Source organism: Scyliorhinus torazame, chromosome 16 (assembly GCF_047496885.1).
Source record: "Scyliorhinus torazame isolate Kashiwa2021f chromosome 16, sScyTor2.1, whole genome shotgun sequence".
In the NCBI taxonomy this organism is placed as follows: Eukaryota; Metazoa; Chordata; class Chondrichthyes; order Carcharhiniformes; family Scyliorhinidae; genus Scyliorhinus; species Scyliorhinus torazame.
The window spans coordinates 60,410,274-60,422,300 of NC_092722.1; the positions used below are offsets into that span (position 1 = coordinate 60,410,274).

The window sequence follows — 12,027 nt, forward strand, 5'->3', positions numbered from 1 at the left end:
ATCGTGCCCATGCTGGGTCTCCTAAGGAGCAATTCACATCCTGCCCCACACCCTTGCACATTTCTCTTTTTCGGATATATGGAAAGTTTAGAAAGGTTTACAGCATTGAAGGAGGCAGCTCTGCCCATCATGTCTGTGCTGGCTGAAAAACCAGCCTAATCCCACTTTCCAGCATTTGGTCCTTAGCCCTGCAGGTTACAGTACTTCAGGTGCACATCCACGCACCTTTTATATGAATTGGGGGTTTCTGCCTCGACCATCACTGTTAAGGCGTTGAGTTTGAGACCCCTACCACTACCTGGGTGGAAAATGATTTTCCTCATCTCCTCTCTAATATTCCTACCAATCGCTTTAAATGAATGGCCCCCAGTCACTGCCATTTCAGCTAAGGGAAATAGGCTCTTCCCATCCACTCTATCCAGGCCCCTCACAATCTTGAAATCCACAATCAAATCTCCTCTCAGCCCCCTCTGTTCCAAGCTGAGCAACCCCAGCCTAACCAATCTTTCCTCCTAGCTGCAATTCTCCAGCCCCCGCAACATCCTCACAAACCTTCTCTGTGCAAATGCATTGAAGCAATTCCATCAGAAGCGATACTCTTTATGTTGACCCCACTCTCGTTCTCTGTGCTTCAGGTATGATTATATACAATGGCCAGAAACGAACAACAGGAGCCGATTTCATCTCATTTACTTTAGTGGGCGGCCGCCCTGAATTCAGGTAATTTTAATGCTTTGGTTTAGTTACATGTGTACAGAGTAATAATAATAATCTTTATTGTCACAAGTAGACTTATATTAACACTGCAATGAAGCCACTGTGAACACCCCCTAGTCGCCACATTTCGCCGTCTGTTCGGGTACACAGAGGGAGAATTCAGAATGTCCAAATTACCTAACAAGCACGTCTTTCGGGACTTGTGGGAGGAAACTGGAGCACCCGGAGGAAACCCACGTAGACACTGGGAGAATGTGCAGACTCCGCACAGACAGTGACCCAAGCCGGGAATCGAACCTGGGACCCTGGCACTGTGAAACAACAGTGCTACCCACTGTGCTCCGTGTATTGGATGTTTAAAATGTTGGGTAATTATAAGAGTGGCTGCCTTAGTTACACAGCCGTCAATCCTGGACCAAATCAAACCGAAAGGGGACGATGTAATGTCACTCGACCAGAGACCCAGAATAATGCTCTGGGGACTTGGGTTCAAAACCCACCATGGCATAAATTCTGCTAATAAATATTAAATCTGGATTCTTATCTCCATAATGGTGACCATGAATATATCATCAATTGTCACAAAATAAACCATCTGGTTCTTTAGGGAAGGACATCTGCCACCTTACCTGGTCTGGCCTACATGTGGCTCCAGACACACAGCAACGTGGCTGACTCTTAACTTCTCTCTGAAATGGCCGAACAAGACATTCAGTTCAGCAAATGCTGGCTTTACCAGTGATGCCCAAATCCCATGAGAGAATAAAGAAAAAAGCAATGGCAATAACTCTTCATCCAGAAATAAAGTTATTGTTCACAAATACAAATAAACTATCTGCCCATCTCTATTAGAGGAGATATCCATTCCTGGAAATGTCCTTTCTTCATTCCTTCCACCAATGTGAGGAGTTGCATCTTTGTTTCCATAGCTCTGGACAAAGCTTTGCAGAGTTTATGCAGCTTTCCCTTGAAGAGTGAGCGAGCAGGCCGGTGCACCAAACTCGAGCACCAGTCATACGCACTACGATACAAGCATTGTGTTGGGCAACGCGGACCTGTCCTCGTTGCCTTCTGGTGTTGCTTGACCCCAAACGTTGAAGTTTGATCTGAATTCTGTAGAAGGTCCCGATGTCAATGTGTTATCCCTCAGGAGTCTTGCCAACTCTCATCGCAGACTCGGTAAAATTACTTCCAATGTAGAAGAAACCCTCAAAATAAACACTCTAGTATAATGGTGCCTTCCATCCCGAACATATTAAATAAAGAAACTGCAGCAAAGAGATGGGACTAAATCATCAAAAAGCAACTATGCATGCCCATTGCAGGATTCCCTTAAAGGAGTCTTGCAACATACCTCGTTAATAATCTCACGCATTTTGCCTCGGTTCACACTCACTGATAATTACATTCCTCACAGTTTCCTGATATCTACGATGAACGCATGTGCTTCCTTCCAAAGGTTTGATGTGGGTTCTGGCACGGCCACCATTCGCCATCCCAACCCCATTTCTCTGGGAGAGTACCACACTGTGGTGTTATATCGGAACTTAACTCGAGGCTCACTATTTGTGGACAACGACCTGCCTGTCAACGGGAGCTCTCAGGTACGATCAGTATTTCAGATGTTGAGAGTGCATTTGGGGTGCCTGGCTGCAGTGTACTGATGTGTGTATCGTGGATGGCTGCACTGCCTGTTGAGTTCTTCAAAAGAGCCGGCTTGGCTCACGCAACTCACCTTTTGAGTCAGAAAGTTGTGGGCTCAAGTCCCACTCCAGGAGAACATAACTCACAGTGACACTCCAGAGCAGTGCAGGGGAGTGCTGCATTTTTGCAGTGTTTCAGAAGAAGCATTGCCCTATCTGCTTCTTCAGGTACTGGCAAAGAATAACCATCAGCTTCCCTGGTGTCTTGGCCTCCTTCAAGCAGCACCACCAAAAACTGATTAACCGGTTATTTTCTCTATTTTACCAGCATGACAAGAGAGACTGCCCTTCAAACGTAATTAATTGAATGTGAAGTCTGGATGCTCTGAAGACCATGAGGTGCTGTACAAAAGCACGTTCTTCCTTCCTTGACTCCTCAGGAAAGAAGATTTAAATGGCACCTTCTGCAACCTAAGGGAATCCCAGAGTGCGTTGTGACTAGTGAAGTACTTTTGAAGTGTTGTCGCTGTTTAAACTCAGGAAATGTGGCAACACATTTGCGCCTAGCAAGCTCCCACAAACAGCAAAGTAATTATGACCAGATAATCAGATTTTAGGTGTTAGTTCCATAGATCCGTAACCCTGTACAGTGCAGAAGGAGTCCAGTCGGCCCATCAAATCTGCACCAACCCTCCGAAAGAACACCGTGCATAGGCCCACTCCCCCATCCTATCACCATAACCCACCTAACATGCACATCTTTGGCCACTAATGGCCAATCCACCGAACCTGACAAGTATCTGGTTATAGTCTCAAGTTTAGAATTTTCCAGGCAGCATGGTGGTGTAGTGGTTAGCACTGCTGCCTCACGACGCCGAGGACCCGGGTTCGATCCCAGCCCCAGGTCACTGCCCGTGTGGAGTTTGCACATTCTCCCCGTGTCTGCTTGAGTTTCACACCCACAACCCAAAAAGATGTGAAGGGTAGGAGGATTGGCCACGCTAAATTGCTCATTAATTGGAAAAAAAAAAAGAATTGGATACTTTAAATAAAAAAAAGTTTGGAATTTTCCTTCCTCAGTAATTGTTTTTCATTCCTTCACACAACACCCTGTAATTGCTCTGTACTGAATACTGCGATTCAGTATTTCTAAATTATTGAAACTTTGCCGTCAAAAACCTACCCTTCTGATCACTGTGGCTCTCTCAGGACAACCCTGCATTTGCTCTATCCCTGTATTACTTCACTCCACAAATTATGAGTGCAAATTACACTAATGATGATTTAAAATAAGCAGAAACTGCATTAATTCAAGATTCTGACAGTCTCCTGGGATGTCATGCCATTATGCAGGCTCTGGGCTGGCAGGAGAAATGGAATTTAGAAACAACTTTGCAATTCATAAACAGCAGTTTTCTCGGGCTGCACATGTGATGTGGAGGCTCAGGCACTGATGCTTCACCTTTGGATCTTGTGTTCACATCAATGTCAGACTGGTGGCCCGGTGTGAAAGGTGTCCTCCCAGTTCCCAGTGACTTGTGTGCTCACCATGGATGGCTGCCTCGAATTAGATGGTAAGTTGCAGCAGCCTGAGAGAATGGCTGTTGTGGGAAATGGGAGAATTTCCCACTGGTACAGTAGAGGGGGCTCTTTGGAAGTCGGAGCAGCGCAGAGGGAATTTTAAATTAGCCGCATTGTGCGGGACCTGAAATTCCTGATCTTGGTGCTGCATGCCGGCACAATGTAAAGCAGAATCAAATGCCCACACGATCAAAACATCCACAGGACAACTGCAATTCGATTTAATTATAGAAGTCAATGAGGACGTAGGCGCATAGAAATTACAACAGGGAATTCAACCCAAGTTAACATTTACCATTCACCTGAATAAATAGTTCTAATCGAATTTACCTTCTCTGCAGGATGACCAATTATTGGGAGATGAGGGGCAATGGGGAGGCGGTGAGGCTATGTGGTGGTGCTGAATTTGAGAGCGTAGGAGGGGTGGGTGAGCTGAAGGGCAATGAGAACAGGGAATACAGTCCCTCTGTACAACATCAACCAACCACCCACTGAGAAGCCACAAGCAGAAATCTCAGAACCTCTGGGGCCAACGCATGTGCAAGAGGAAGATTGGCGTGACAGATGAATTCCAGGACAGTAGACATCCCACAAAGGCATGACCCAGGAGCAAATATTTCTTTCCCAGACTAGTTTGGCATTGGACAGTTTTTCACTGTGCTGATTGGCCATTCAGTCAATGTTCCAAGTGGCTAATTGGGGAAGTCCAGGGCGCATGCAGTTCCTCTTTATATAAATTCACTTGGTTAAAAAGAAGTCACTTTTTACTCGACTATATGGAAATCACTCTGCCAGAAAAATCTGCCCCTTTGATTTGCACATGAAACATTGGTAAAGAAATGACAGGTAATGTGCTGGAGGTGGTGATATTTGGAGATTTCACGGGTTTTAGGAATTGAAGGGAGGGAGGGTGAGAGAGACAGAGTGGGAAAGGGAGGGCGAATGAGAGAGACAGTGGGAAAGGGAGGGAGAGTGAGAGAGAACGACCGAGTAGGAAAGGGAAGGAGAGCGAGAGAGACAGACAGAGTGGGAAGGGTTGGAGAGCGAGAGAGACACTGGGAAAGGGAAGGAGAGTGGGAAAGAAGAGAGAGAGAGAGAGAGTGGGAAAGGGAAGGAGAGCTCGAGAGACAGACAGAGTAGGGAATGATACACAATCACAGGGAAGGAGAGCGAGAGAGATATTGGGAAAGGGAAGGGGAGCGAGAGAGACGGTAGGAAAGGGAAGGAGAGATAGAGTGGGAAAGAGAAGGAGATATATGCAGGTTCGAGATTTTGCCAGAAAGGAGATACAGAGCTGCCCGGAGGAACCGGCCTCCACATTGCTGGAGGAGGTGCTGACGACAGGGGGACTGGAGAAGGGGGTAGTGTCAGCAGTTTACGGAGCTATTTTGGAAGAGGGTAAGGCATCACTGGAAGGGATCAAAGCAAAGTGGGAGGAAGAGCTGGGAGAGGTTATAGAGGAGGGGGTCTGGTGTGAGGTGCTCCGGAGAGTGAATGCCTCCACCTCATGCGCGAGGTTGGGGCTGATACAGCTGAAGGTGGTATACAGAGCACACCTCATGAGGGCGAGGATGAGCCGATTCTTTGAAGGAGTAGAAGATGTGAGTGAGCGTTGCGGGGGGGCCCCGCCAATCACGTTCATATGTTTTGGTCCTGTCCAAAGCTAGAGGATTACTGGAAGGAGGTTTTTAGGGTAATTTCCAAGGTGGTGCGTGTGAAACTGGACCCGGGCCCCTGGGTGGCCATATTCAGGGTGTCGGACCAGCCAGGGTTAGAAACGGGTGTGGAGGCAGATGTAGCCTTCGCCTCGTTGATCGCCCGAAGGCGGATCCTGATGGGTTGGCGAGCAACCTCTCCACCCTGTGCATAGGCGTGGCGGGGGGACCTGTTCGAATTCTTGACTCTTGAGAAGGTTAAGTTTGAACTGAGGGAAAGGACGGAGGGGTTCTACACTTCATGTGCATTATTCATTATGTACTTCCAAGAACTGGATAACATTGAATATTAGTTGAGGGGGATGGGTGGGAGGGTTGGGGGGCTGTGTGTATTAAGGGTGACTATGGGTGATCCCTGATTCCTCTTTGTCATTTGTTTATGTGAACATGCAGGCTAATGTTTGGGGTTTGGTGGGAGGATGGGATTGTTGTTATTGTTATGGGGATTGACATACTTGTTGCTGATTATTGTTTATTGGTGGTTGGTGTAAATTTGGGAGAAAATGTGAAAAAGGAGAATAAAAATATTTTTTAACAAAAGAAAGAGAAGGAGAGAGAGAGAGAGAGAGTGGGACAGGGAAGGAGAGCGAGAGAGACAGACAGAGTAAGGAAGGAGAGCGAGAGAGATATTGGGAAAGGGAAGAGAAGCGAGAGAGACGGTAGGAAAGGGAAGGAGAGAGAGTGGGAAAGAGAAGGAGAGAGAGTGGGAAAGGAATGAGAGTGAGAGAGACAGACAGAGTAAGGAAGGAGAGCGAGAGAGATATTGGGAAAGGGAATGGGAGCGAGAGAGACAGTAGGAAAGGGAAGGAGAGATAGAGTGGGAAAGAGAAGGAGAGCGTGGGAAAGGGAACGAGAGCGAGAAAGACAAGAGTGGGAAAGGGGGCAGAGCAAGAGAGATAAAAACATTGGAAAATTGTTGCTCCACTTGAACATTCCTGACTGGATGCTATTCGAGATTTCTCCCATGACCGGGACCTTCAGAGTCTCAACTCCTCCAGCAATGCGGAGTGCCACATCACTTGGAGAGCTTGACTGAGGTGGACTAAAGTTGGGGGGGAAAACGGGACAATCTCCTCTCCACCAACCACACCCCCCCACACCACACACACATCACGCTCTATACACCCGGTCTGCCTGATTGAATGACTATGTATGTGCGTGAAACCGTATGTGTGCGAGACAGGGTGATGTGCTGTATGTGTGCGAGACAGGGTGATGTGCTGTATGTGTGTGAGATGGGTGATGTGCTGTGTGTGTGCGAGACAGGGTGATGTGCTGTATGTGTGTGAGACAGGGTGATGGACTGTATGTGTGTGAGACAAGGTGATGGACTGTATGTGTGTGAGACAGGGTGATGGACTGTATGTGTGTGAGACAGGGTGATGTGCTGTATATGTGTGAGACAGGGTGATGAGCTGTGTGTGTGTGAGACAGGGTGATGTGCTGTATGTGTGTGAGACAGGGTGATGGACTGTATGTGTGTGAGACAGGGTGATGGACTGTATGTGTGTGAGACAGGATGATGGACTATGTGTGTGAGACAGGGTGATGAGCTGTGTGTGTGTGAGACAGGGTGATGGACTGTATGTGTGTGAGACAGGGTGATGTGCTGTATGTGTGTGAGACAGGGTGATGCACTGTATGTGTGTGAGACAGGATGATGGACTATGTGTGTGAGACAGGGTGATGAGCTGTGTGTGTGTGAGACAGGGTGATGGACTGTATGTGTGTGAGACAGGGTGATGAGCTGTGTGTGTGTGAGACAGGGTGATGTGCTGTATGTGTGTGAGACAGGGTGATGGACTGTATGTGTGTGAGACAGGGTGATGTACTGTATGTGTGTGAGACAAGGTGATGTACTGTATGTGTGTGAGACAGGGTGGTGGTATGTGTGAGAGACAGGATGACGTGCTGTATTTGTGTGAGACAGGGTGGTGGTATGTGTGAGAGACAGGATGACGTGCTGTATTTGTGTGAGACAGGGTGGTGGTATGTGTGAGAGACAGGATGACGTGCTGTATTTGTGCGAGACAGGGTGATGTACTGTATGTGTGTGAGACAGGGTGACGTGCTGTATTTGTGCGAGACAGGGTGATGGACTGTATGTGTGTGAGACAGGGTGATGGACTGTATGTGTGTGAGACAGGGTGATGTGCTGTATTTGTGTGAGACAAGGTGATGTACTGTATGTGTGCGAGACAGGGTGACGTGCTGTATTTGTGCGAGACAGGGTGACGTGCTGTATTTGTGCGAGACAGGGTGATGGACTGTATGTGTGTGAGACAGGGTGATGGACTGTATGTGTGTGAGACAAGGTGATGTACTGTATGTGTGCGAGACAGGGTGACGTGCTGTATTTGTGCGAGACAGGGTGACGTGCTGTATTTGTGCGAGACAGGGTGACGTGCTGTATTTGTGCGAGACAGGGTGATGGACTGTATGTGTGTGAGACAGGGTGATGGACTGTATGTGTGTGAGACAAGGTGACGTGCTGTATTTGTGCGAGACATGGTGATGTGCTGTATGTGTGTGAGACAAGGTGATGTACTGTATGTGTGTGAGACAATGTGATGTACTGTATGTGTGTGAGACAGGGTGATGTGCTGTATTTGTGCGAGACAGGGTGACGTGCTGTATTTGTGTGAGACAGGGTGATGTGCTGTATTTGTGTGAGACAGGGTGATGTACTGTATGTGTGTGAGACAGGGTGATGTGCTGTATGTGTGTGAGACAAGGTGATGTACTGTATGTGTGTGAGACAAGGTGATGTACTGTATGTGTGTGAGACAAGGTGATGTACTGTATGTGTGTGAGACAGGGTGATGTGCTGTATTTGTGTGAGACAGGGTGATGTGCTGTATTTGTGCGAGACAGGGTGATGTGCTGTATGTTTGTGAGACAGGGTGATGTACTGTATGTGTGTGAGACAAGGTGATGTACTGTATGTGTGTGAGACAAGGTGATGTACTGTATGTGTGTGAGACAAGGTGATGTACTGTATGTGTGTGAGACAAGGTGATGTACTGTATGTGTGTGAGACAGGGTGATGTGCTGTATTTGTGTGAGACAGGGTGATGTACTGTATGTGTGTGAGACAGGGTGATGTGCTGTATGTGTGTGAGACAAGGTGATGTACTGTATGTGTGTGAGACAAGGTGATGTACTGTATGTGTGTGAGACAAGGTGATGTACTGTATGTGTGTGAGACAGGGTGATGTGCTGTATGTGTGCGAGACAGGGTGATGTGCTGTATGTGTGTGAGACAAGGTGATGTATGTGTGTGAGACAGGGTGATGGACTGTATGTGTGTGAGACAAGGTGATGTACTGTATTTGTGTGAGACAGGGTGATGTGCTGTATTTGTGTGAGACAGGGTGATGTGCTGTATTTGTGCGAGACAGGGTGATGTGCTGTATGTGTGTGAGACAGGGTGATGTACTGTATGTGTGTGAGACAAGGTGATGTACTGTATGTGTGTGAGACAGGGTGATGTGCTGTATGTGTGTGAGACAGGGTGACGTACTGTATGTGTGTGAGACAAGGTGATGTACTGTATGTGTGTGAGACAAGGTGATGTACTGTATGTGTGTGAGACAGGGTGATGTACCGTATGTGTGTGAGACAGGGTGACGTGCTGTATTTGTGCGAGACAGGGTGATGTAATGTATGTGTGAGATTCAGGGTGATGTGCTGTATGTGTGCGAGACAGGGTGATGGACTGTATGTGTGTGAGACAGGGTGATGGACTGTATGTGTGTGAGACAGGGTGATGTACTGTATGTGTGTGAGACAGGGTGACGTGCTGTATGTGTGTGAGACAGGGTGATGTACTGTATGTGTGTGAGACAGGGTGACGTGCTGTATTTGTGCGAGACAGGGTGATGTAATGTATGTGTGAGATTCAGGGTGATGTGCTGTATGTGTGTGAGACAGGGTGACGTACTGTATGTGTGTGAGACAGGGTGATAGACTGTATGTGTGTGAGACAGGGTGATGTGCTGTATGTGTGTGAGACAGGGTGATGGACTGTATGTGTGTGAGACAGGGTGATGAGCTGTATGTGTGTGAGACAGGGTGACGTACTGTATGTGTGTGAGACAGGGTGATGGACTGTATGTGTGTGAGACAGGGTGATAGACTGTATGTGTGTGAGACAGGGTGATGAGCTGTATGTGTGTGAGACAGGGTGACGTACTGTATGTGTGTGAGACAGGGTGATGGTCTGTATGTGTGTGAGACAAGGTGATGTACTGTATGTGTGTGAGACAGGGTGATAGACTGTATGTGTGTGAGACAGGGTGATGAGCTGTATGTGTGTGAGACAGGGTGACGTACTGTATGTGTGTGAGACAAGGTGATGTACTGTATGTGTGTGAGACAGGGTGATAGACTGTATGTGTGTGAGACAGGGTGATGTGCTGTATTTGTGCGAGACAGGATGATGTACTGTATGTGTGTGAGACAGGGTGATGGACTGTATGTGTGCGAGACAGGGTGACGTGCTGTATGTGTGTGAGACAGGGTGATGTGCTGTATGTGTGTGAGACAGGGTGATGTGCTGTATTTGTGCGAGACAGGGTGATGTGCTGTATGTGTGTGAGACAAGGTGATGTAATGTATGTGTGTGAGACAGGGTGATGTGCTGTATTTGTGCGAGACAGGGTGATGTGCTGTATGTGTGTGAGACAAGGTGATGTAATGTATGTGTGTGAGACAGGGTGATGTACTGTATGTGTGTGAGACAGGGTGATGGACTGTATGTGTGTGAGACAGGGTGATGAGCTGTATGTGTGTGAGACAAGGTGATGTACTGTATGTGTGTGAGACAGGGTGATGTGCTGTATTTGTGCGAGACAGGATGATGTACTGTATGTGTGTGAGACAGGGTGATGGACTGTATGTGTGTGAGACAGGGTGATGGACTGTATGTGTGTGAGACAGGGTGATGTACTGTATGTGTGTGAGACAGGGTGATGTACTGTATGTTTGTGAGACAGGGTGATGGACTGTATGTGTGTGAGACAGGGTGATGGACTGTATGTGTGTGAGACAGGGTGATGGACTGTATGTGTGTGAGACAGGGTGATAGACTGTATGTGTGTGAGACAAGGTGATGGACTGTATGTGTGTGAGACAGGGTGATGGACTGTATGTGTGTGAGACAGGGTGATGTACTGTATGTGTGTGAGACAGGGTGATAGACTGTATGTGTGTGAGACAGGGTGATGGACTGTATGTGTGTGAGACAGGGTGATAGACTGTATGTGTGCGAGACAGGGTGATGTGCTGTATGTGTGTGAGACAGGGTGATGTGCTGTATGTGTGAGATTCAGGGTGATGGACTGTATGTGTGTGAGACAGGGTGATAGACTGTATGTGTGTGAGACAGGGTGATGTACTGTATGTGTGTGAGACAGGGTGATGGACTGTATGTGTGTGAGACAGGGTGACGTACTGTATGTGTGTGAGACAAGGTGATGTACTGTATGTGTGTGAGACAGGGTGATGGACTGTATGTGTGTGAGACAGGGTGATGGACTGTATGTGTGTGAGACAGGGTGACGTACTGTATGTGTGTGAGACAAGGTGATGTACTGTATGTGTGTGAGACAGGGTGATGGACTGTATGTGTGTGAGACAGGGTGATGGACTGTATGTGTGTGAGACAGGGTGATGGACTGTATGTGTGTGAGACAGGGTGATAGACTGTATGTGTGTGAGACAAGGTGATGTACTGTATGTGTGTGAGACAGGGTGATGAGCTGTATGTGTGTGAGACAGGGTGACATGCTGTATTTGTGCGAGACAGGGTGATGTGCTGTATGTGTGCGAGACAGGGTGATGGACTGTATGTGTGTGAGACAGGGTGATAGACTGTATGTGTGTGAGACAAGGTGATGTACTGTATGTGTGTGAGACAGGGTGATGAGCTGTATGTGTGTGAGACAGGGTGACATGCTGTATTTGTGCGAGACAGGGTGATGTGCTGTATGTGTGTGAGACAGGGTGATGGACTGTATGTGTGTGAGACAGGGTGATAGACTGTATGTGTGTGAGACAAGGTGATGTACTGTATGTGTGTGAGACAGGGTGATGAGCTGTATGTGTGTGAGACAGGGTGACATGCTGTATTTGTGCGAGACAGGGTGACATGCTGTATTTGTGCGAGACAGGGTGATGTGCTGTATTTGTGCGAGACAGGGTGATGTGCTGTATGTGTGCGAGACAGGGTGATGGACTGTATGGTGTGAGACAAGGTGATGCACGGAGACTCTCTCACACCCACGGAGACTCTCTCACACCCACGGAGTCTCCCTCACACCCACGGAGACTCTCTCACACCCACGGAGACTCTCTCACACCCACGGAGA

General features: G+C 47.8%; 1 protein-coding gene across 7 annotated transcripts in view; it reads left to right on the plus strand.

Annotated features, from left to right (window-relative positions):
- hspg2 (heparan sulfate proteoglycan 2) overlaps positions 1-12,027 on the plus strand; it is a 644,821-nt gene that overhangs the window by 563,941 nt on the left and 68,853 nt on the right. For all 7 annotated transcript variants that reach the window (XM_072478556.1, XM_072478557.1, XM_072478558.1 and 4 more), the window contains 2 exons: positions 636-720; positions 2,177-2,321. In XM_072478556.1, coding sequence (XP_072334657.1) covers positions 636-720; positions 2,177-2,321 — 230 coding nt within the window. The remainder of the gene's footprint in view (positions 1-635; positions 721-2,176; positions 2,322-12,027) is intronic.